The sequence below is a fragment of the Cervus canadensis genome, chromosome 9, assembly GCF_019320065.1.
Source record: "Cervus canadensis isolate Bull #8, Minnesota chromosome 9, ASM1932006v1, whole genome shotgun sequence".
NCBI lineage: Eukaryota > Metazoa > Chordata > Mammalia > Artiodactyla > Cervidae > Cervus > Cervus canadensis.
In genome coordinates, this window is record NC_057394.1 from 10,982,820 (window position 1) to 11,006,802 (window position 23,983).

Consider the following 23,983-nt stretch of genomic DNA (forward strand, 5'->3'; position numbering starts at 1 on the left):
TTCCTGGGTCCACTGCTGGGTCCACTGTGTGCTGCTGGCAGAGGGGCATAGGGAAGGAGCAGGGGAGAGAGGCTGTCTCTCAGATCTGGAGGCTGGGAAGTCTAAGATCAAGGCATGGGCAGATTTAGTGTTTGCCTAGGGTCCACTTTGGTTCATGGATGCTCTCTTCTTGCTGTGTCCTCACATGGTGGAATGGACAGGAGAGCTTTTGGAGGTCTCTCTTATAAGGACACTAATCCCGTTCATGAGGGTTCCACCCTCTTTACCTAATCACCTCCCCAAAGCCCGATTTTGAAATCCCATTGTTTTTCAGGATTAGGTTACAACACATGGGTTTTCAGGACACAGTCAGGCAGTCTATAGCAGAGGCTTTTTATGAGCCAGCCTTGGCAGTGGTCACATCCCTTCCACTCACGTGCCATTGGTCAGAAGACAGTCATGTGACCACACCCAACCATGGGGAGGCTGGGAAATGTAGTCCAACTCTATTTGGATGGAAAGGATACAGATTTGAGGAACCCATGGCAGTTTCAGTCACAATTCCTAATCTAGTTGCCATATACTGGATATCTTTAGTATTTTTCCTATATATGAATTGACATTTTACTATATAGAGCATTTGTTGAAATTGTATATGTCAGATGTTTTTATAAATAGTTTCAGAAATAATATTGCAGTAAAGGATTTATTGACATAATGAATTTATTTCTGATAACTGTGTGTGTGTGCATGCATACACATGCATTTCTTTAGCACTTGGCATACTGTGCTATAATTAGTTGAATATGTATCTTTACCGTTGAGTTAGCCCAGTTAGTGCCTTGCATGTGGGAAGTGATCACTAAACACTGTCGCAATGACTGGAACTAGATGAGATATTTTACTAACTTTGGGAATGGCTAGAAAAGGCATATTCTCTCCAGCTCATTGCCTCATTCTTCTGATTAGTGCATGCTAGGGATGGCCACCCCTACCCCTGGGGCTCAGCCACAAGGCCTAGTTTAAGTACTTCCCCCCCGCCCCCTTACTGGCCTGGTTTTAGTCCCGCTCATATTTCTCTATATTTTGGTGTTGCATATGTAAGTAGGTAGATAGATCAGATTAGACAGGGCTATTTTGAGACTCAGAGAAGAGTTTCACAAAGTTTTTTATAAAATATTGAGCTCTGTGGATGTTTTAAGTCCAGGGCCAAGAAGAGATGGTCATGGCTGGAGCCACTGGCCGTCATTGCCAGATCATGGTTAGACCCCTAAGCAGGGTGGCTCTGGCAAAGCTTAAGGCTTAGAAGGAGACCGACCTAGCCAGGGGTGACCCAAGACGTGACTGGAAGTTCCACCAAACCCCATGGCCTCCTTTGTACTTAAATAACCAAACAAACATGAGGACCAGGAAGTGTCTTCTGTTCTTTTGAAAGCAAGTTGTTTCTCTTGCTTTTGATTCTTCCTGATAGCAAAGCTGACACACTCTCATTGTCGAGAAGTTGGAGAATGCAGAAACACATAGAGTAGGATGGATATGGGACCTACACTTCGGGCTTCCTGGGTGGCTCAGCGGTAAGGAATCCACCTACCAATGCAGGGGATGCCGGTTTAAACCCTGGGTCGGGAAGGTCCCCTGGAGAAGGAAATGACAACCCACTTCAGCCAGTTTATTCTTGCCTGGGAAACTCCACGGGCAGAGGAGCCCGGCGGGCTACAGTTAGGGGTCACAAAGAGTCGGACACGACTGAGTGCTCATGCATGCATGCAGGATTTATAAAGTTCTTCAGTCTTGAGAAGTTGCGCTTACCTGTAGGTGTTTCAATTGCTTATCTCTTCACCTTCCAGGCCAAGCCAAAGCTGATTGAGCCGCTGGACTATGAAAATGTCATCGTCCAGAAGAAGACACAGATCCTGAACGACTGTCTACGGGAGATGCTGCTCTTCCCTTATGATGACTTTCAGGTAAGGGTAAATAGCACTGTGCGGTAGAGCTATACAAACAGTTTTTTTTTTCTCATTTATTTTTATTAGTTGGAGGCTAATTACTTTACAATATTGTAGTGGGTTTTGTCATATATTGACATGAATCAGCCGTGGATTTACATGTATTCCCCATCCCGATCCCCCCTCCCACCTCCCTCTCTACCCGATCCCTCTGAGTCTTCCCAGGGCACCAGGCCTGAACCCTCTTACACTGTTGGTGGGAATGCAAACTAGTACAGCCCCTGTGGAGAACAGTGTGGAGATTTCTTAAAAAAACTGGAAATAGAACTGCCACATGACCCAGCAATCCCACTTCTGGGCATACACACCTTGGAAACCAGATCTGAAAGAGACACGTGCACCCCAATGTTCATCACAAACAGTTCTTTTCTGTCTCTTGGTTTTTTGTTGGGTTAGTTCATTTAGGGAATTAAAAAGATGAAAAGAAGAGATGCTATTTAAGAGAGAAAAGTTATTGCCATAATCTTGTTCCAAGCATTCCCTCATGACTTGATTTTTTATTGGTATTTTTTACATATATGTGTTATGTGTGTGTGTGTGTACACACAGATATGACTATATGTTACATGTGTGTATATATGTGAATATGTGCATATTCATATGCATAAAACACACATGCATATATAACACAAATGTTTTCCCAAGCATTTATCTTTTATCTTGAATAGAAGTGCTATCAGTTCAATCGCTCAGTTGTGTTCGACTTTTGAGACCCCATGGACTGCACCACGCCAGACTTCCCTGTCCATAGTCTGGGCTAATTCTGTAGACGCAAGTGCCTCCTACATCTTAGGGAATTTGTTTGAAGAGGATTTTAGGGATTTTTGCCCAGTGCCTTGGAGTCTTCAGGATGGGATTGGCTCAGAAGTGGTGGAAGGTTTTGTCAGGCGTCATTTTAAGCTGTCACTTTGGGAAACTGCCTGGAGAGAGGCCCTGACTGCGCGTGGGCTCGCTGAGAAGAGTCTGGGGGTCCTGACGTCCAGAACGTCCTAACATGTACCCCACTGACGCAGTGACAGGTGCTGCTTCTGGGAGCTCAGTAGCTGCTGGCAGGGGACTCAGCATAGCTTTTGCTATGAGCGGCTCTTTAGATGGCTGCTTGCAGCTTTTCAGGCTGTCCTGCGCTCAGTGACCCACAACAGCTTCCAGGCCAGTGAGGAGTGATGGAACCCCAGTCGCCTTAGATGCTTGGCAGCCTGGAGCCACATCCATCCGTTGGAGACTCCAGTTACTGCCCTTGCTCTCCTGGGATTTAACCTTGGAGCTTCCTTCTTCTCTACCTGATGCCGTTATCATCCGAGACCTGTCTGTCCTGAATTAAACTACCCGCCCCCGCCCCCCCCCCGCCTTTTTTTTTGAAGCTTTCTTGATTCTTTGTTGTTTAATTTTAAAAACTAGTATATGCTTGTAACAAACAAATAAGCAGGCCCTATTGAAACATTTGACATTAAAAAGCCTCCCCTCCACCTTCTTTTTAATCCCACTCCCCAGAACATCACTTGCTATATATACAGTTCTCTATGTATTCAACTGTCTTTGGAAACTGCCATGTTAATAACAATCATCAAATCATATTCCTTGAAGTTTTTTTTTCCCCCACCAAACTTAAGACCTTCCAGTTTACAACGAAGGTGAGAATTTTCACAAATATTCACTTGTTCAAACTTGTGAGAGATACTTGCGGAGAAAATGATGATTCTTCAGTTCTTTCGTGAAAAATTAGGAATGCCACAGAAATGAAATTGGGCATTAGTGGGATGTTCCACTGATAAATGGTTTCAAATCATGCCCCAAAATACAGTGCCCTTGAAAACTTCATTACAAGAATAGGTTACCCAACTAAAGGATGAATAAATGGAAACCTCAGAATGCAGTCTTTCCTCTGTGATTTTGGCAACAGATTTGTTAACATGAGTTAAATCAGATGATTACAAATTAGACTTCGTGTTGACATATTTTTCCTGTACTGTGCTCTGAGGAAGCTAAAGGTTATCTCAAGTTTCTCTGAGCATGAAGTATTAGTATCTATTCTTCTTAGTGTCAGTTAGAGTAACAAAGTTATTTCTAGTTTTGCAGCCTAGAATGAAAAATTTTATTTGAAAACTGGAGATCCAGTTGCTTCAGAAGCAAACCAACCCCAGAAATAAGATACACTTAATTGAATTTCATTTTTTTATCTCACCAACAAAGAACCTGGATGTTTAAGCAGTTTTAGAAACAGATGATTAAAACTTTGAGAAAAACTCCTTTTTTCCTTTCACCTGTAACACCTTTTCTGGGGATACCAGACACAAATATTCTAGAAACAGCAAAGAACTCATTGACATTTTGCTAGCCAAGATTGAATGAAGAGTGTTAAGTTCTGTTTAGGGGAAGCTTTTTCAAAGATTAAGGAGCTTGAATTTCAGCTTTGGTCCCCATCACAGTCATTGCTATGGGCCACATGGAGGTTTGTATGCTGTTGTTTTTCTCTAGGAGTCCTCCTGTATCCTAGTCTGGGAAGGTGATGTGCTTTCTTGCTAAATTGTCTCAGTGCTTTTATGACTATGTAGTTAGTTGATCCAGTGAAGTGTCTTAGGGATGTCATGGATTTCTTCTGTCTGTCCCTGCATTTTTAGGCAGAATGAGGGCAGAATTATTATCATATTATTAGAGGCAGAGAGAACAAATTAGACTGGGGCAAGTATTTTCTTCATGTGAAATCAAGGTAGCAAGTTGGTTAGGAAACAGGTCAGCTAGTGAGCAAAACGCATAATGGGGTTGAGTTGTAATCCTACACTTTCCAGTTAAACAGTATTAGTTATCTATTAAGATAATAGAATTTGGTGTGAAATTCTGTCAAATATATTCAGAATGATAATTTACTAAACTGTAGGTGTGTATAGTAATGATACATTTGTACAGGTCACATGTAGACCTGTGTTGGTATTGGTCAGTCCCTAAGGATGTCTGAGAATGAACCTTGTGGAGAGAAGATTTGTTGTTGGATCTACTTGTCTAAGGTGGGAGAAGAGTGTTTAAAACAAAAAATCCCGAGAGACAGGAAGTCAATGTGAATTTCAAAAAGACAATTCTCAGCTGTCAGAATATTTATTAAGTTTTATCTGCCAAGATTAGGGCAGGAATGCCGAAGCTGAGACAGCCTTCTCTAGCTGACTACACTTGTGTTTTCAGAATCAGACTCTGGTGCTTTGGGGTCATTCTACTCTGTGTCTGCCCTGGAGTCCTGGTTCTCCTCCCCAGCAATATCGTCTCTTCTTTCCCAACCTTCTAGAATGTTCTCACCCATGAGGCCACTTCAGATTCCATGTCTTCTGAAGCTGTTCAAGTCCACAGTGATTTTTTCCATCTTCTCTTTGTTCTTCTAGTACTTACAGTCTGCTCTGTGTACATGAACACCTAAGTACATTGTCTAGAGCTTTTCAGTAATGGCTTCTCATGCTTTCTGTCTTCAAGTGTCTCCACTCAGACTGTGGCCTTGAGGAAGGCCCAGGTACTCTGCTGGTGCCTCTTTGACCTCCAGACATCAGGCTTTGGTGTCAGACATAAACTAACGAGGCATAAAGTTTCTAAGAAAGATATGAAAAGATTAGGTCGTATTCCATTTCTGAGGATATACCCAAAAGAATTGACAGCAGTGACTCAAAGAACTACTTGTACATCCCACGTTCCTAGCAGGATTATTCATAGTAGCCAAAAGGCAGAAAAAAACCCATGAGTCCATCGATAGGAGAATGGGTAAACAAATTGCATGTATATGCACAATGGAATATTATTTACCCTTAAAAAGGAAGGAAATTCCGACACATGCTACAACATGGATGAACTTTGAGGCATTATGCTAATTGAAATGAGTCAAAAAGGAACAAATATTGTATGATTCCACTTATACGAGATACCTAGAATAGTCAGTTTATCAAGACAGAAAGTGAAATGGTGGTTGCCAGGAGATAAAGGGAGGTAACTGTTTAATGGGTACAGTGTTTCAATTCCCCAAGATGAAAAGAGCCCTGTGCATGATGGAGGATGTTCTTAATGCTACTGAATTGTACTCTTAAAAATGGTTGAGATGTAAATTTTATGTTACGAATATTATGCCACAATGGATAAAAAAAAAAGAGCAGGTTGTTATGAGATTTTTGTGCCATACAGATCTGAAATTGTTGTCTTCCAGAAGCTATATGAGAAGTCAGGGCAAAGCATGACCCTCTGGTGCTCATTCAATTGACATTTCAGGGCGTATCATCAATGTCAGATCTCTTAAACAAAAAAATTTAAAAGGGAAGATGGGAAAATTATTAATAACTGGCAGCTCTAGAAATGTTCACTTTTGGAAATGTTTAGTTACAGGAGAATCCTAGAGTGTTCTCAGCATTGTATCAAAAAAATGTGGTTAATTCATTTTCCTTTAAATAACATCCTGATCTTTATTTTTCCTCTGTTTCTTTTCCTCTTCAGCTTACATGAGACTGATAAAGATCTACAAACCACTGACCTAAAAAGGAAACCAGGCCCCACTACTTACAAAGGGCCTGGACGTCCCTCATCTCATTTCCTATCTGTCCTTTTGAAAAGAACTTTTTTTTATCCATGGTGTTTTGTCCTCATTTTTTATTATATGCTGCCAAAAAGTAATCTCAATACTTTGTTTTGGGCTTTTTATTGGAAAGTGCTCTTTTGATAAAATTCCTTAAAATTTTTATTAGTCTGCATTCAGTGGTCAATGAGGTCCATTTCTGTGAGCATTGTGGTTTCTGGGATATTAGTTCATGTCGAGGATTGAACCTACCTGAAAACCTGGATAAATAATGTTTCTGAATTGACATTGTCCAGACCCTTAGGAGATAAAGATTTTAATTCTACGTCAAGTAATGCCTTTAATGGAAAATGGTGACAGGTCTGTCTTAAAAAGAAGAGCTTATTTTTTTGGACAGCACCGATCAGCTGAGTTGAAGAGTATATTTATTTAGCATATAGTTTATAGTTAACTGCTTGTGCACAGGGCTCAGACAGGGTTCTTGCTTTTGAATTGCTCAAAACTTAGGAAAGGAGCTACTGAATTAATCTTAATAATGAGAAGGAGAATGTGACTAGTATCATGACAGTTTGAATCCCATGGAAATTTGTTTTTGGAAATTTAAGATAGTGGGATGTCCAGGTGCTGAGTCCTTTGTGCTTGTGTGCCTGCTAAGTCGCTTCTGTTGCGTCTGACTATTTGCAGCCCTATGGATTGTAGTCCGCCAGGCTCCTCTGTCCACGGGGTTCTCCAGGCAAGGATACTGGAGTGGGTTTCCATGCCCTTCTCCAGGGGCTCTTCCTAACCCAGGGATCAAACCTACATCTCTTATGTCTCCTGCATTGGCAGGCAGGTTCTTTACCACTAGTGCCACCTGGGACACCCTTAGTGGTTGGAAATGCAGAAGTCCAGCCTAAGAGCCAAGCCAGGGTTACTGATCTGGGCTCACCCACAGAAATATGAGACAGCAGTCAGAGGGGCCAAGAACTTGAGGGTGCCCTCAAGGGACTGGATCTCAGGGAGCACCTTCACCTAGGAGGAAGGGAGGTGAGAATCAGACAGAAAGTGGGAGAAGGACCAGGAAAGTGAGGGGCCCTGGAAGGCAGCGAGAGGGCGTTGAAGAAGGCAGGCAGAAAGAGCCAGTGGCCCCGCATTCCTGCCGCTGAGGTGGGAGAGTGGTCCTCGGTGCTGATAACCAGGGCGCTGTTGTCTTCGTTCTTGTTCAGCCACTCAGTCGTGTCCGACTCTTTGTGACCCCATGGACTGCCCCATGCCAGGCTTCCCTGTCCTTCCCCATCTCCCGGAGTTTACCCAAACTCATGTCCATTGAGTCGGTGATGCCATCCAACCATCTCATCCTCTGTTGTCCCCTTCTCCTCCCACCTTCAGTCTTTCCCAGCATCAGGGTCTTTTCTAATGAGTCAGCTCTTTGCATCAGGTGGCTGAAGTATTATTAGAGCTTTGGCTTCAGCATCAGTCCTTCCAATGAATAGGCGTGTCGTTCCAATGAATAAGCATCCTAGGCATCGTTGCCTAGGATGGTCGTTTCCTACTGGGACTGAAGAATTGACTGAGCGGAGCCCGGAGGTCAGTGTTGAATGGTAGCAGAGAGAAGGAATCCTCGTGACTCAGAACAGTAACAGGAGGTTTTGATCAGGATTGGGGAAATGAGAGAACAAGCTAGGAAGGGAAGCCCAGGAGTGAGGAAGAGGCCGAAGATGGAAGTTATGGGAGGATGTATTTGGAAGCAAGGGCTCTTTAGAGGAATCTGTGGGGATGGAATGAAGGGTCTTTACAGGAAGAGTTCAGGAAGGAGGGAGAGTTCTGTCTCTGAATGGGAGGAGAGGATTGGGTATTAGAGAAATTGAGAGGCGGATCGGGCTGAGGGAGGGAGGGAGGGAATGTCAGGCTGGCCTGGTGAAGAACAGCCCAGGGGAGTGTTCGGAAGGGCAGGGGATGGGGAGGGCGTAGCGGCAGGTCATCCCCTCACTGCTGTAACCATGCAGCCCTCATCCTTTCTTACCTTGGTTAATCCGGTCAGGTCTTCCAGGTCCTGTCCTTGCCCCCTTCCTGTCTGTCCTAATAGCACAGCCAGGGTGATCTTTTAAAAAGTAAGTGATCGGCAGGTCCGATCACCTCACGCCTGTGTTCAGAGGCCTCAGTGACGTCTTCCTCTGGCTTATGGTGTTCTTATCAGTCACTGCCTCTGGCCCGCTCTCTGGGGCAGCCCCGCTGGCCTCCCTGGCAGCCTCCTGCCCCAGGGCCTCTTCTCAGGCAGTTCCCTCTGCCCCGTGCACTCTTCACCCAGCTCTCCCCCACCTCCCGCAGGCCTCCCTCCAACCCTTGCTCCTCGGTGGATCCCTCGCCCACTGCCAGGCCCTCCACCTGCTTCTGGGCCATCTGGCTGTACCCAGCGCGGTCCAGCTGACATGGCGCCCAGGTGGGTGCTCCGGTCCTCCTCACTGCCCCCCGGCGCCCCTCTGGGTCCCATGCTCCGTTCCCGGAAGGGAAGGCCCATCCCTCAGCGGAGTGGGGCCGGCGCTGCGCTCCCGTGGGCAGCTCTCGGGGATGTGATGATGTGTGTTCTGCGTTCTGTTAGGGAGCTGGGGCATTCACACAGAAGGTGGGGTGACGCTGCCCCAGCAGCTGGGCGGCCCTGGGAGCTGCAGCACCACCTGCAGAAACCCTTAGAGGAAACATCTGTCAGGTTGATCTCTCTGTTTACCTAGCACTTCAGACATCTTCTTCAGTTTTCCTCAAGACAGCTTGGTGAGGCAGTAGCTTCCCCCCGCCCCCACCCCCCACCACGCAGGCAGTGTATGGCATGATTTTTGTTAGAAACACTATGCGGTGCTTAGGAAAACTTATGATCGAGCAGGGAGTTGAGATTACCTACATAAATAACTAGATGAAATAAAACACACACACACACTCACAATGTTACCTGCATAAGTAAGTCTAAGATTTGATTTTCTCAGGTAGAATGAAAGGTATTGGATGAATCTGGTAGTCCATCACTGAAGCAGTGTCTTCCCCATATCAGGTCACAGTTTCTTTCCTTCCTCCTTCCCCTTCCCTGGTAGCTCAGCTCATAAAGAATCCGCCTGCAATGCAGGAGACCCCGGTTTGATTCCTGGGCCAGGAAAATCCCCTGGAGAAGGGAAGAGCTACCCACACCAGTATTCTTGGGCTTCCCTTGTGTCTCAGCTGGTAAAGAATCTGCCTGCTATGTGGGAGACCTTGGTTCGATCCCTGGATTGGGAAGATCCCCTGGAGAAGGGAAAGGCTACCCACTCCAGTATTCTGGCCTGGAGAATTCCATGGGATCACAAAGAGTCGGACACGACTGAGTGACTTTCACATTTCACTTCACTAGGCACCAGGGTAGGGGTACGACCTGAGATATAGTCATCTGGTTCTAGATTTTAGCCCCAATTTGTCTGTTAGTAATCTGGGTATTTTGGTAAGTGATAAACCTTCCTAAAATTCACTTTTCTTAACCCTCTGTAATTCAGAGGGCACATTTGCCCTAAAATGTGGGTTCTCATTAGATGTATGAGAATCCATAGAGGTAGCACCATTCACGGAAGCTCTCTCTACACCCTGACCAGCGTCCTCCAGGCAGCATGGAGGGGGTTGAGTGACCAGGGTGCTTATCGGAGCCTGCTTCCTCTCCTCTAGTAGCATCGCTTTATTTTTGAGTGTGGCAGTTTTTAGTTGCAAAGTCATACAATGTGGAGAGCAGGCTGAGCCCCTTACTCGTGGGGAAGCTGGCCCTGCCACTCATTCCCTGAATGGCTGCATGGCTGCTCCTGGTCTTCTGGGTACCCTCTGTCTCTCCATCCTCACCTGTGCAGTGATACTTAAGAAGTGATTAAAAACCAGCCTCTTTGTAATACCAACCCCCCATGTCTCTAAAAACTGAACTTAATTGATGAGTCCGGTCACTAAGTGTTCTGAACATTTAACTTAGTTAGAATTCAAGTTACTGCACTTGAATAAGCTGTTATGTCATATATAATCTTGGGGGGGGGGTTGCGTTGCAAGGTAGCAGAATGAAATTTTTATGCCTCTCAAAGGTCTGCTGACATTTATAAATGTACATATCTGACACTTTAAGCAACAGGACATTTTGCAGTGACAGAGCTACTTGATGTCTCACCAGTTGCTAAGACAGTGTCTCATTTGGAGCCTCAAGTGATCTTTCTTTTTTTAAAAGAAATTATTTATTTTTGGCTGTACCGAGTCTTCGTTGCCGTGCACAGTCTTTCTCTGGTTGTGTCGAGCGGGGGCTACTCCTGTTGCAGAGCGCAGGCTTCAGGCACACAGGCTTCAGGAGCCACAGCTCTAGGAGCACAGGCTCAGCGGTTGTGGCACACAGGCTTAGTTGCTCTGGGCACGTGGGATCTTCCCAGACCAGCGATTGAACCTGTGCCCCCTGCATTGGCAGGCAGATTCTTAGCTACTGTACCACCAGGGGAGTCCACCTCAAGTGATCTTACAACTAAACAAGACAGCCTCCGTTTAAAAGTCCCAATGACCCATTCGCCCAGACATTTATGTTATTAAAGGTGTTGGAGAAGCAAAAATGACTAGCACAGTCTGCAGTTCTTGAGTCTGGTAGGCGATACAGCAAGGCTTCTTGAGTCACTTCAGTAGAATCGCTAGCTGCGTGCTGCAGGAGGTGGGAGTGAGCAGCTCCACCAGCCAGGCAGAGGGGGCGGGTGCCTTAGGGAGTGAGAAGTAGCTTGTGTGCTGGAGGGTGGGAGAAGGGTGGGAGGAGAGTCCGGGAAAGTCGGTACTGCTGGTCACCAAAGGTCTTAGGTTATGCTGAGCAGTCTGCAGTTTATTCTGATGGCAGTGAGGGGGTCACTGAAAGAATTTTAGCTGAGTTATTGATGCTATGGATGAGAGTTTTAGAAAGATGACTGACATCTGTTCAGAGGGCTGGCAGAAGGAAGGTGGGCCTACCTGTCGGGGAGGGTGCACACTGAGGATCACACAGTTCAGTTCAGTCGCTCACTCGTGTCCAACTCTTTGCAACCCCATGAACCGCAGCACGCCAGGCCTCCCTGTCCATCACCAACTCCCGGAGTCCACCCAAACCCATGTCCACTGAGTCGGTGATGCCATCCAGCCATCTCATCCTCTGTCGTCCCCTTCTCCTCCTGCCCAATCTTTCCCAGCATCAGGGTCTTTTCCAGTGAGTCAGCTCTTCGCATCAGGTGGCCACAGTATTGGAGTTTCGGCTTCAACATCAGTCCTTCCAGTGAACACCCACATTCACACAAGAGCCCCCTAAATCGTGTGTTGTCATGGCAATGGACAGCAAGGAAAGGCCTTGAAGCCACAAGGTGACACTGTGAGGGAACAGAGACGTTTAAAAGATGGAAGCTCGGGGGCCGTGCAGGGGCTGGTAAAGAGGAGCTGTCAGAGGCAGAGATGTCCACTTCTCTGTCCATATCAGGCTTGTCCTTGTAATGTTTTAGTTCATTTCTTGGACGTTTTGTTCTTGTTTGTTTGTTTTTGATGTGGGCCATTTTAAAAGTCTTCATTGGATCTGTTACAATATTACTTCTGTTTTTTGTTCTGTTTTTTTGGCTGTGAGGCATGTGGGATCTTAGCTCTCTGACCGGGGATCGAACGCACATCCCTCAGCCTGGAAGGTGGAGTCTTAACACTGGACCGCCAGGGAAATCCTGGGAGCTTGTCTTTTTTGTTTGTTTGTTTAAATTCCTCTAGAAACCTAAATGGAAATCTTTCTCCGGACCCTTGTCTGGTCCCAGTGCTTTGTTTGTTTCCTTGATTATTAGTGAATTAAACACTGAAAATCCTCAGGAAACTGCCTCCCTGGAAGTGGACTTGTCTGATCTTCATGGAACACTGTGGGTCAGCAGCCAAACCATGATCTCCGCAGTGAGATGTGGGGAACGCCCTGGGTGAATTTTAGTTTCCAGCCTAGCTTGGGACTGAATCCTCTCAAAAGCGAGTCATCTGCTCTGAAACAAATGCCTCTGCCAGATATCTGGAAAGGTTCCATTACTGCTATGCCCAGTACGTGGCAGCGAAGTCCCCAGCCTCGTCCAAAGGGAGTTCTAATGCCGCGCTGGATTCGAAACATTTTAGTGCACTGACAGATGCATCCAAGGGGGCATCTCTAGCAGAGTCGCAGGGACCCAGAAACGAAAGGAAGTAGGTGTTGGGCCCTGTCTCGCTAGCGGGGGATAGTTGAAAATCCACTTGGCCCAGCTGACCACAATAGAAATTCAACCCAGGGTTTAACTGTTTAGCGAGGGAGAGGGGCTGGGCCCCAGTGACGCTCACCTGGGCACTCAGCCCGCCTGGGCTTTCGTTTCTAACACACCCACTTGCCTCCCTTCACAGAACCCTGGCCTCTCCCACCCCAACTCCAAGGGTGCCTTGCTCCTGGTAGACCAGAGTACTCGTTCTCCGGCAAATGCATGTGAAGGGCTAGCTCTGCTAAGAAAATGAAAACATAATAATAAACACAGGTGCTTCCCAGGGGGCACTAGTGGTCAAGAACCTGCCTGCCAGTGCAGGAGATGTAAAAGACACGAGTTCAGTCCCTGGGTCGGAAAGATCCTCTGGAGGAGGAAATGGCAACCCACTCCAGTATTCTTGCCTGGAGAATCTCATGGACAGAGGGGCCTGGTGGGCTACATTCCACGGGGTCACAAAGAATCGGACACAACTTAGTGACTGATCTCTCTCTCTCTCTCTCACACACACACACACACACACACACACACACACACACTTGCTTTATTTGGGATTACAGACAGGAGGGGTTGCCTGCTAAAATAGTCCACATCTTAGCCTGGGGGTGGGTTGAAGCTGACAGAGCTTGAGGCCTGGTGGGGGGCCTAGTGGGCCGAACTGTCCAGCAGTTGGTCAGAGTGGGCCTGGGGCCCTCTCCTCTGACTTCAGGCCATCCCCAGGCCCCAAGATCCATCTTAAAGACAGCAGGAGCCTAGGTATTCCCTTCTGTCTCTCTGTAGCCATCCCTGCTGACTGGTTGCCAGGGAGGACCCTCTGCACCTCTTCTAACTCTGTCTCATCTGGTGCACTAGGGCCCCGCCTTCCTTTGAGGTTGTTCTGCTGAGGACACCGGAGGAGCCGGCTCTGAGCCCCACACTCCCTCCTGGGCTGCCAGTGACGTTTGTTTTTCTCTCTCAGGGCGGACACTCCCAGCACTGTGCTCCTTTGAACCCAGAGATGGGGAGAGTCTTTGTGGATCCGCTTAGCTGGCTCGGGTTCCAGCCCACCCACTTCTCTGGGATCTTGTCTCCAACTCATTGTTCCTGTGTCCCAGGGGGAGGGCGGGCCTTTTGTTTCAGTCTTAATTGAAGTCCTATAAAATAATGATATTTTAAACACCCAAGAGATATGCCTACTTCCCACCAGGAATGTAGAGGGTTGTTTAATGCCCATTGTAAAACGATTAATTAAAAAATCTGATGCCCTACAAATTGAGAGGATTAGAAAAGTAAAGAAATAATGATACAAAAGAACGTCTTTGTTAATACTAACAGCCTGTATTTAAGTCAACACAGTGAATCTCCCCTCCTTGTAATCCAATTCCTTTCATAAAAACACATTAAAACTTCCTTTCTTTAAGAAAATAAGTGGGATAATATGACTGAAAATCAAAAAAAACATTCATCTCTTTTGTGGACGTTTTTAAGTTTTTAGTTTCTCAGAGAGAAATTCGTAGTGCTCAGATAATAAATCATTTGTGGAGAGAGAGACTTAGAATTCCATGGAACTGTGGAGCTTTTAAACCACAAAGGAAACCTGGAGATCCTAGAAAACCTTGGATGTGGAAGGTTAAAACTTCAAGACCATACAGTTAATTAGAGGCAGAGCTCAGACGAGAACTCAGGTTTCCTGGCCCTCAAGTCCAACCTCTTTCCAAGATCACTTCTCAAATTCTTCCATAGGAAGTTTAATTAAATTATGCGCCTCACATTGCTTGCGGTTTGAAACACGAGCGCCTTGGCATCCCGGCTTCAGTGGGGTCAGGGTAGCATGTTAGCCCGCACTGGTGGAGGAAAGACGGAGTCCTGGCCAGGTTGGGGGCAGGAAATTCATTAGTAAGAGGGATTCCAAGTTGAAGCTAAAGAAGCAGGGCCATGGCAGGCCATCAGGGAAGATCAGTGAGTGGTGAAGCAGAGGAGCAGAAGATGCCAGGAAGCCTGGGCTGGGGCCCAGGTGAGGAAACATGGTTCCCTGCAGGGGCCTTGCTTCCTTGGGCTAAGCATCCCACTTTCTGTATGTGGCTCATAGCCATTCAAGTGACCCCAGGTTTTGGAAGGAATCATTTCAGCCAAGAGAGAAAAGAAATATATAAAATAAAAAAAGTTTCTATTTGAAATTTGGCCTTCCAAACTAGATGTGGCGATAGTCGTAAAATGTAACCTTCCTATTGGGGTCTGGGAGGTACCTCAGCATTTTATCATTTCACTCCATTGAAAAAAAAGTTCAGGGACTTCCCTGTTTGTCCAGAGGTTAAGACTTCACCCTCCAACACAGGGGGTGCGAGTTCGATCCCTGGTCAAGGAGCTAAGGATCCCACGTGTCTTGTGGCCCCAAAACCGAAACATAAAAAGTCAGTATTGTAAAGGTTTCAATAAAGACTTAAGAAAATACTGCTTTAAAAAAAAATCCAATAAAGGCTCTCAGGTGTTCATGCATGGTTATGTAAGTCCTTTGGAAGAGGACTTCACCTTTTCCTCCTCCTCTTGCAGTCCTAATAAGTTTCCTTTTCAATTAGTCTTAAAATTTTGTGAAAGGTCTCATAAGATTCATGCCTATGCTTGGCCAAGGTGATTAAGGCTTTCTGTGCGTCAAGCACTGCCCGTATTTAACCTAAGTAACAGTATCGACTAGAAGTGATTTAATCTATTATAGTAGCTGGAAGAAGGCTTTTATTTTTAAATTGTATTTTGTGCTATTAGATTTATATCCCAAAGGTTGTCTGAAATGCTAACTATGTTTAGGTTCAATTTTCAGATCTTATCACACTTCATAGTGTGTAATTTTTTTTCACCCTACCCCTTGCACAAAAAAGACTTGTAGCTTTTTTAGTAGAAAAAGGGGCCACCTGTGGCTTTCCAGGTGGCACTAGTGATAAAGAACCACCCCTGCCAATGCAAGAGACATAAGAGACATGTATGGGTTTTGATCCCTGGATTGGGAAGATCCCCTGAAGGAGGAAGTGGCAACCCACTCCAGTATTCTTGCCTGGAGAATCACATGGACAGAGGAGCCTGGTGGGCTACAGTCCATGGGGTCACAAAAGAGTCGGACATGACCTAAGCAACTTAGCACACATGCACCCCTTGTACATTGACTTCTTAGTAGAAGTGGCTACAGACCTGTTTTTTAGCAGGAATATGATTTTAGTGAGTGGGAAAAAATACCACAGCAATGAAAAAGAGAACTAAGCTCATTTTTGAGATGAATTTTAGTCTTCATTGAGTAGAAATCAGATATTGATTTGGAATGAAACCACAGAAATTTAATGTGAGTCGATTTGACATGCAATAGACTATTACCTGAATGTGACTTTTCATACATAAAATATATGGAGAAATTAAAATAGAGCATTTACTTACTTGTGCAGCAGTCTTCCCTTATCAGTTCCCATAATGGACCAGAGGACTTTTTGAAATAATAGGGAGGAAAGCTGCAAGTAATGGATGATTATTGGTAGGCTCCTATTTCTATCTCTGTTGACTGTTTTATCCATTCATTTCTTGAAATATTTATTAAGTACTTAGCAGATAGAAAGATACGTCTTCTGCCCTCAAAGGAACCCAGAGTCTGGATGGAAGGGGAAAGGAGGACATGTGCCTGCAGAAGAGTTTTGGATAATGGAGTCAGAGATTGACGAGCTAGCAGAGGGTGCTTCGGGAGGAGTGGTTTATAAGGTCACCAAGGTCTGGGTTCAGATCTCGACATTCAAAGCCCGGAGACTGGGTTTGGGCTGGTATGACCAGAGTTGTATGGGCTCAGTGGAAATGACTTGTAGCAGCTTACTCTACGAGAGAACAAACCAGAATACCATTTGATACTGTGCGCTGAAGACTAGTGGGCTTCCCTGGTAACTCAGCTGGTAAAGAATCCTCCTGCACTGCCGGAGACCTGGGTTCCATCCCTCGGTTGAAAGATCCCCTGGAGAAGGGAACAGCTACCCACTCCAGTATTCTGGCCTGGAGAATTCCATGGACCATATAGTCCATGGGGTCACAAAGAGTCGGGCATGACTGAGCGACTTTCACTTCCCTTCACTTTCACTTCAATTCACTGAGAACTAGAATTAATAAGCAGATCAGAATACATTCATTGACTTTGTGTTCTCTGATCAGGAGAGTTGACATGGGAATTATAATAGACAGGTGACTTGGTGAGACTAGACTCAAAGCAGAGGCAACAAGTGGAAAGACCTTGGCAACTGGTGGCATCAAACAGTGACTCCTCAGTGGAGCCAAGTCCTGGAGTCCCCTGGGGCATCCCAGTCTTTCCTGTTAGATGGTAATAAAGACACTGACAGAAGTGCTCTGGTCATACAAGCCCAGTTCTTTCTGTTGGCCCATTCTTTCCTCATTAAAACCATTGACTAAGCTATAAGTTGGTGCAGTTTTACAGTCGTGTACTTCAAGCCTAAAGAGTTCTAGGCATTCTTTTGGCATAGGATATGTTTTTTAATTTTAAGACTAAATGCATTTGTTTTTTGTATGTATACAAAGAGTTAATCTCATCTGTTATGACTTGATTTTGTTTATTTTGACTTTCTAAGGGTAGGGTTATCTTCACATTTCTCTTCCTTTCCGTACTGAACACAACTTGTACTCATCCTGTGCAGTTCAGCTGAAGCATCGTGGCCTCAGTGCACGTCTTCCTGCCGTTCTCTCCTCCTCCCTGTCGGATTTAGACTCCCCTGCTCTTTCTCTCTTTCCAGCCTGTGATTCTGTGTTCTTCTTTCCTACACATTTTTGGTATGGTGGGTGGTTATAAACACATGGATGATTGGTTTAATTATGCCCAATGCTCTCTCAAGTCTGTCTTTAATGATTAAAGTTACTTTCTTTTTAAAGTGAGAGCGTAATGGCACTTTGATGTACAATTAAAAAAAAAAGAGGTTCATTTCCTATTTCTCACCTTAAAGGAGTATTTGGAAAAGTGTCACATAATTAAAGTTTCTCATGTTGTTAATTCCACTGGGAAAATTCTATAGTAAATTTTCTTTCTTCCTGATGTGATGGGGATTGGGCCAGAAATGACCCTAAAAGTCCTATTTCTTGACCTGAGTTATTTCATGAACATTTTAAAAGTCTGGCAATTAATTTTTTAAAAATCTTGATAGAACCAAATAAATCAAGATAAGGACACAGTAAGTGAGGATATAGAATATGTCCTCCTTTGAAGTATAAGTAATTTCTTTATTTTACCTGATTCTTAACACTTTTGAGAATCTCCTGTACTGTGTGACTTTGAAGCTTTTGGAATAGATTATGCCTCCAGTGCTTACTGTCACTCATCTGTGTGGCTTTTCATGGAACCAGGTATATAATAAGGGTCACCATTTGTGACTTCCACAAAGAAACCAAGAGCCAGGGTGTTGAAAAGCCCTCCTGGAGGAGGCTGAATGAAAAACAATTCACCTGTAAAGGACTTAGGTAGAGAACAGAGTTCCTCCCTTCCCTTCCTTTAGCCTAAAGGAGGCTTATTCTAAAAGTTGAATTTAATTACTTTCAAAGATAGACACAGTGCAAGCAAAGAGTGAATATAGGTGAAGTGGACACAACAGGGGCAAAATATGGGCAAGAAATAAGATTATTAAAAAATGTATGCCTTGTATACCCTGAGAAGGTTGAAAAAGACACTTGTACCCCAGTGTTCATTGCAGCACTATTTACAGTAGCTAAGACAGGGAAGAAACCTAGATGTCCATCAACTAATGAATAGATAAAGAAGCTGAGGTACATGCATACAGTGGGATATTACTCAGCCATAGAAAGAAACATATTTGAGTCAGTTTTAATGAGGTAGATGAACTTAGGGTCTATTATACAGAGTGAAGTAAGTCAGAAAGAGAAAACTATTGGATTTTAAAGCATATAAATGGAATTTAGAAAAATGGTACTGGTGAAGCTATTTGCAGGATAGTAATGGAGATACTGAGTTGGAAAACTGAGCAGTGGCCACAGGACTGGAAAAGGTCAGTTTTCATTCTAATCCCAAAGAAAGGCAATCCCAAAGAATGCTCAAACTACCACACAGTTGCACTCATCTCACATGCTAGTAAAGTATTGCTCAAAATTCTCCAAGCCAGGCTTCAGCAATATGTGTTCCGTGAACTTCCAGATGTTCAAGTTGGTTTTAGAAGAGGCAGAGGAACCAGAGATCAAATTGCCAACATCTGCTGGATCATCGAAAAAGCAAGAGAGTTCCAGAAAAACATCTATTTCTGCTTTATTGACTGTGCCAAAGCCTTTGACTGTGTGGATCACAATAAATTGTGGAAAATTCTGAAAGACATGGGAATACCAGACCACCTGACTTGCCTCTTGAGAAACCTACATGCAGGTCAGGAAGCAACAGTTAGAACTGGACATGTAACAACAGACTGGTTCCAAATAGGAAAAGGAGTACATCAAGGCTGTATATTGTCACCCTGCTTATTTAACTTCTATGCAGAGTACATCATGAGAAACACTGGCCTGGAGGAAACACAAGCTGGAATCAAGATTTCCAGGAGAAATATCAATAACCTCAGATATGCAGATGACACCACCCTTATGGCAGAAAGTGAAGAGGAACTAAAAAGCTTCTTGATGAAAGTGAAAGAGGAGAGTGAAAAAGTTGGCTTAAAGCTCAACATTCAGAAAACTAAGATCATGGCATCTGGTCCCATCACTTCATGGGAAGTAGATGGGGAAACAGTGGAAACAGTGTCAGACTTTATCTTTTTGGGCTCCAAAATCACTGCAGATGGTGATTGCAGCCATGAAATTAAGATGCTTACTCCTTGGAAGGAAAGATATGACCAACCTAGATAGCATATTAAAAAGCAGAGACATTACTTTGCCAACAAAGGTCCCTCTAGTTAAGGCTATGGTTTTTCCAGTGGTCATGTATGGATGTGAGAGTTGGACTGTGAAGAAAGCTGAGCACCGAAGAATTGATGCTTTTGAACTATGGTGTTGGAGAAGACTCTTGAGAGTCCTTTGGACTGCAAGGAGATCCAACCAGTCCATCCTAAAGGAGATCAGTCCTGGGTGTTCATTGGAAGGACAGATGCTGAAGCTGAAACTCCAGTACTTTGGCCACCTCATGTCAAGAGTTGTCTCATTGGAAAAGACCCTGATGCTGGGAGGGATTGGGGGCAGGAGGAGAAGGGGACGACAGAGGATGAGATGGTTGGATGGCATCACCGACCCGAAGGACATGAGTTTGAGTAAACTCAGGGAGTTGGTGATGGACAGGGAGGCCTGGCGTGCTGCGATTCATGGGGTCGCAAAGAGTCAGACATGACTGAACTAACTGAACTAATGGAGATGCAGACATAGAGAACAGATTTGTGGATATGGGGGGAAGGAGAGGACAGATTGAGAGAGTAGCATAGAAACATACACACTGCTATATGTAAAATAGATAGCCAGGGGGAGTTTGCTCTATGACTCCGGGAACTCTCTGACAGCCTGGAAGGGTGGGATGGGGTGGGAGGTGGGAGAGAGTTTCAAGAGGGAGGGGACATATGTATACCTGTGACTGGTTCATGTTGGCATGTGGCAGAAACCAACACAACATTGTAAAGCAGTTATCCTTTAATTAAAAATAAATTTTTAAACGATGTATGCCCTCGAATTCTTCCCCTGTGCTGGAGGGGTAAGGACCACAGATTTGACCCAAAGTTTCCTCCAGCCTTAGAAAGAAGAGAAACAGCTGGACAGAGGCTGGGCAACCCCAGCTTAGTAATCCACCCAAGGAACCAATGGGATGGATTCTGTCAACACGATGGTTTTGCGTGTGCTGTTTTTATAATTATGATCTATTAATAGTAATCCAAGAATTACAGTCCATGGGAGAAAAAAAAATTCTAGAACATTCCTTTCTGAAACCCAAGGCCTGCTTATCTCATAATGACACTACAGTCCCTTCCAAACAGCATTAATTAGGGTAGATTTGTTGCTGCATAAAGTTGTGAGGCTTTTTATTATTTAAAATATGCATTTAAACTTCATGTCCAAGTAAGGTAGTATTCAAAAGTCACAGATTCAGTCAACAAACATGGGTCAAGGACCTGTTGCGTGTCCCTCTGGGGATGTGGCAGTAAATAAGAATGGGTATAAAAGGCAGGTAAGAGGTAGATGTACAACGATGGCCCAGAGCTGGACACTTAAAATGGTTCAAATGGTAAACGTTATGTCTGACCTACCATGATTTTAAAAAGGCAATTAAGGCAAGTAAAAGGCAGCGTAGTGGGACTAGATGAAGCACGTGGAGTGGGGGCTGTGAGGGTCTCTGAAAGTGGCCTCTTCCGTGCCTGCAGGGGGTCCTTGGGCCCCTCGCTGCAGAGGAACTTGGGAGCCACTGCCCTCACCTTTTGCACTTTAAGGAGACAGCTGGGGTCTGGGGTCTGCAGCGTGTGACCCGAGGAGTAAGGGGAAGGGCCCACCGCCCCAGGAGGCCAGCACCTTTCCGTCTCCACTCACCAAGCCTCGTCCTGGTGCTCTCCTTCACAGACGGCCCTCCTGAGACGACAGGACCGGTACCAGCGCTCCACCGTGCCCCCCACCGCACAGCAGGACGCCCAGAGCCTATTCGTGACAGAGGTAATGTGCTGCTTCTACACTAACTCGTGTGTTAATTAAGTGATTTTTCTCTAGTGCCTCCTCCCCCTTTAAAAGTTTCAGTGGTATTTTCAAGACAGTGTCAGAGAGAGAGAATTAATTACATTTTTATCACGGCCGTTAAAATAGTCAATAGAATAAAGTGCCATTTTCCGAGTCTGAAACGTGGATAGAAATGTCAACAGGGGTCCATTTGATGACAAAACACAAATTTGGCAGAACTTATCTCATAGGCTTAGGATAAAGAGTAACTTGTAAAGGGACACCTGGCAGGCATTGATATTCTTTTCAAGGGAGACTCAGCGCATGCATTTGTGTATTTGTTGACTTCATTTATATTTTTGTACATGTAACTTTTTATCGAGACTAGTTCAGTATTCACAAAGTGGCAGGTAATAATGAGCATAATAGCTATCCCTTATCAATATATGATTATTATTACTTTTGTTTGATCATACAGGTAATGACTCTCTTGTCAAGGAGGAAAGAGAAATTACTGCATCGTGATTGCCTTCTTTTTCTTTCTTGGGGTTTGTTTCTTCCTCCAGGTGCCTTTAGATGGGATAAATGAATTAGGTGCTTTAACCTTGTTTCTTAAAGTGCTCCTTCATTTAAAAAAAATAGTGAATTTTTATCCCCATTCTTCTAGTTGATGTTTAGAAGCTAACCATGCCATCAATAAATTTGCCTACTACATGGAAGCTACGCTATTGTAAGTGAAGGCCAATTACAATAACCACATTTAGATTCCACGGATTTTTAAAGAATTTTTTTTTTGGTGTGGGCCATTTTTAAATAGCCTATTTATTTTGGACTGTGCTGGGTCTTCGTTGCTTGGAGGGCTTTTCTCCCGTTACAGTGAGCGGGGGCTACTCTTTGTTGCAGTGGCTTCTCCTGTTGCAGAGAACAGGCTCTAGAGCATGGTCGCAGAAGTTGTGGCCCACGGGCTTAGTTGCTCCAAGGCACGTGGGATCTTCCTGGATCAGGGATCAAACCCGTGTCTCCTGCATTGGCAGGTGGATTCTTCACCACTGAGCCACCAGGGAAGCCCTCCATTGAGATTTTTGAAAAACTGAACATGCGGTTAAATTGTCTGAAGTATGTTCTCTTATCGTTCTGAAAAGGTAACTTCTTGCCTAATCTCCTTTGCCGCTCTGTTATTAACACTGATGCAAGACAAATGCAGTCCGATATGTTTACATCATCTCAAATGTTTATTTTAAAACAGGACACAGGCGAACCGTCCTGTAGCCTGTTTTGGTAAAGAAAGTCACATTGCGGCACAGCCACACCCCTTCTTGCTCACATATGCCTGTGACTGCTTGACGTTACCGCTCAGACTTGATGGTCGTGGCAGACAGTGTCCCCCTCAGAGCCGAAAACATTCACTGTCTCGCCTTCTGCAGGAAACGTTTGTTGATCCTTGTTTTAAGGCATATCGTAAAAACTATTAATTACTAATTCAACTCTCCCAGTTTCTTAAAAAATAGGATTTTTGAAGGACACCTCTCCATCGAGTTCTTTCATCGCTGCAGGCTGAGCAATAGCAACTTCACCCTGTGTGCAGGGGCCAGCAGAGCCCCACCCTCTTGGGCCCCTTCCACCAGGGTGGAGTGCCCCAGCACTTCCTCCCCGTCCTCTTGTCCATGGGAGGAGGACCTAATGGCTTAAAAAAAAAAAAACCCCACACACAAAACCTTTCACTATAACTTCAAAATATTATTGAATTTCAGGAGTTTGAAAGGTCAGTCATGAAACCAGCTAGTCAGATTCCTGCCTCTTTAGGGACAGTTCTCTGGGTACTGATTTCTGATTGAACCCCTTGTCTTCTGGACTTTCTGCACCCCTAGTCTCGTGGGGGTTGCTTACCTTGTTCTCTGTTCCTGCCTTGGAATTCAGCCTGTGCCTGCCATGTGAGCAGTCAACAATGACTTATGAAACAAATGATTCTCTGGCTACTTAACCTGGTTAACTATATTTTTTGCAGTTTCTATTTTTTTTTTTTTAATGCTTGCTCCTTGGAAGAAAAGCTATGACAAACCTCTACAGCATATTTAAAATGCAGAGACATCACTTTGCCAACAAAGGTCCATATAGTCAAAGCTATGGTTTTTCCAGTAGTCACGTATGGATGTGAGAGTTGGACCATAAAGAAAGCTGAGCACGGAAGAATTAATGCCTTAGAATTGTCATGCTGGAGAAAATCTTGAGAGTCCCTTGGACTGCAAGGAGATCCAGCCAGTCCATCCTGAAGGAAATCAGTCCTGAATATTCACTGGAAGCACTGATGCTGAAGGTGAAGCTCCAATGTGAGCTTCATGATTTGGCCCCCTGATGTGAAGAACTGACTTATTTGAAAAGACTTCAATGCTAGGAAAGGTTGAAGGCAGGAGGAGAAGGGGATGACAGAGGATGAAATGGTTGGATGGCTTGATCCACTCAAGGGACATGAGTTTGAGCAAACTCTGGGAGATAGTTTGGACAGGGAAGCTTGGTATGCTGTAGTCCAAGGAGTCGCAAAGAGTCAGCCATGACTTAGCGACTGAAAAACAAATAGTTTAAAATATGTAAACTGTAATAATCTTTCTTACCCATTTTGCCTA

At 44.7% G+C, this 23,983-nt stretch overlaps 1 protein-coding gene across 13 annotated transcripts in view; it reads left to right on the forward strand.

Annotated features, from left to right (window-relative positions):
* Nucleotides 1-23,983, forward strand: part of DOCK9 (dedicator of cytokinesis 9) — a 270,233-nt gene that overhangs the window by 122,439 nt on the left and 123,811 nt on the right. For all 13 annotated transcript variants that reach the window (XM_043477992.1, XM_043477995.1, XM_043478000.1 and 10 more), the window contains exons 2-3: nt 1,827-1,943; nt 21,273-21,362. In XM_043477992.1, coding sequence (XP_043333927.1) covers nt 1,827-1,943; nt 21,273-21,362 — 207 coding nt within the window. The remainder of the gene's footprint in view (nt 1-1,826; nt 1,944-21,272; nt 21,363-23,983) is intronic.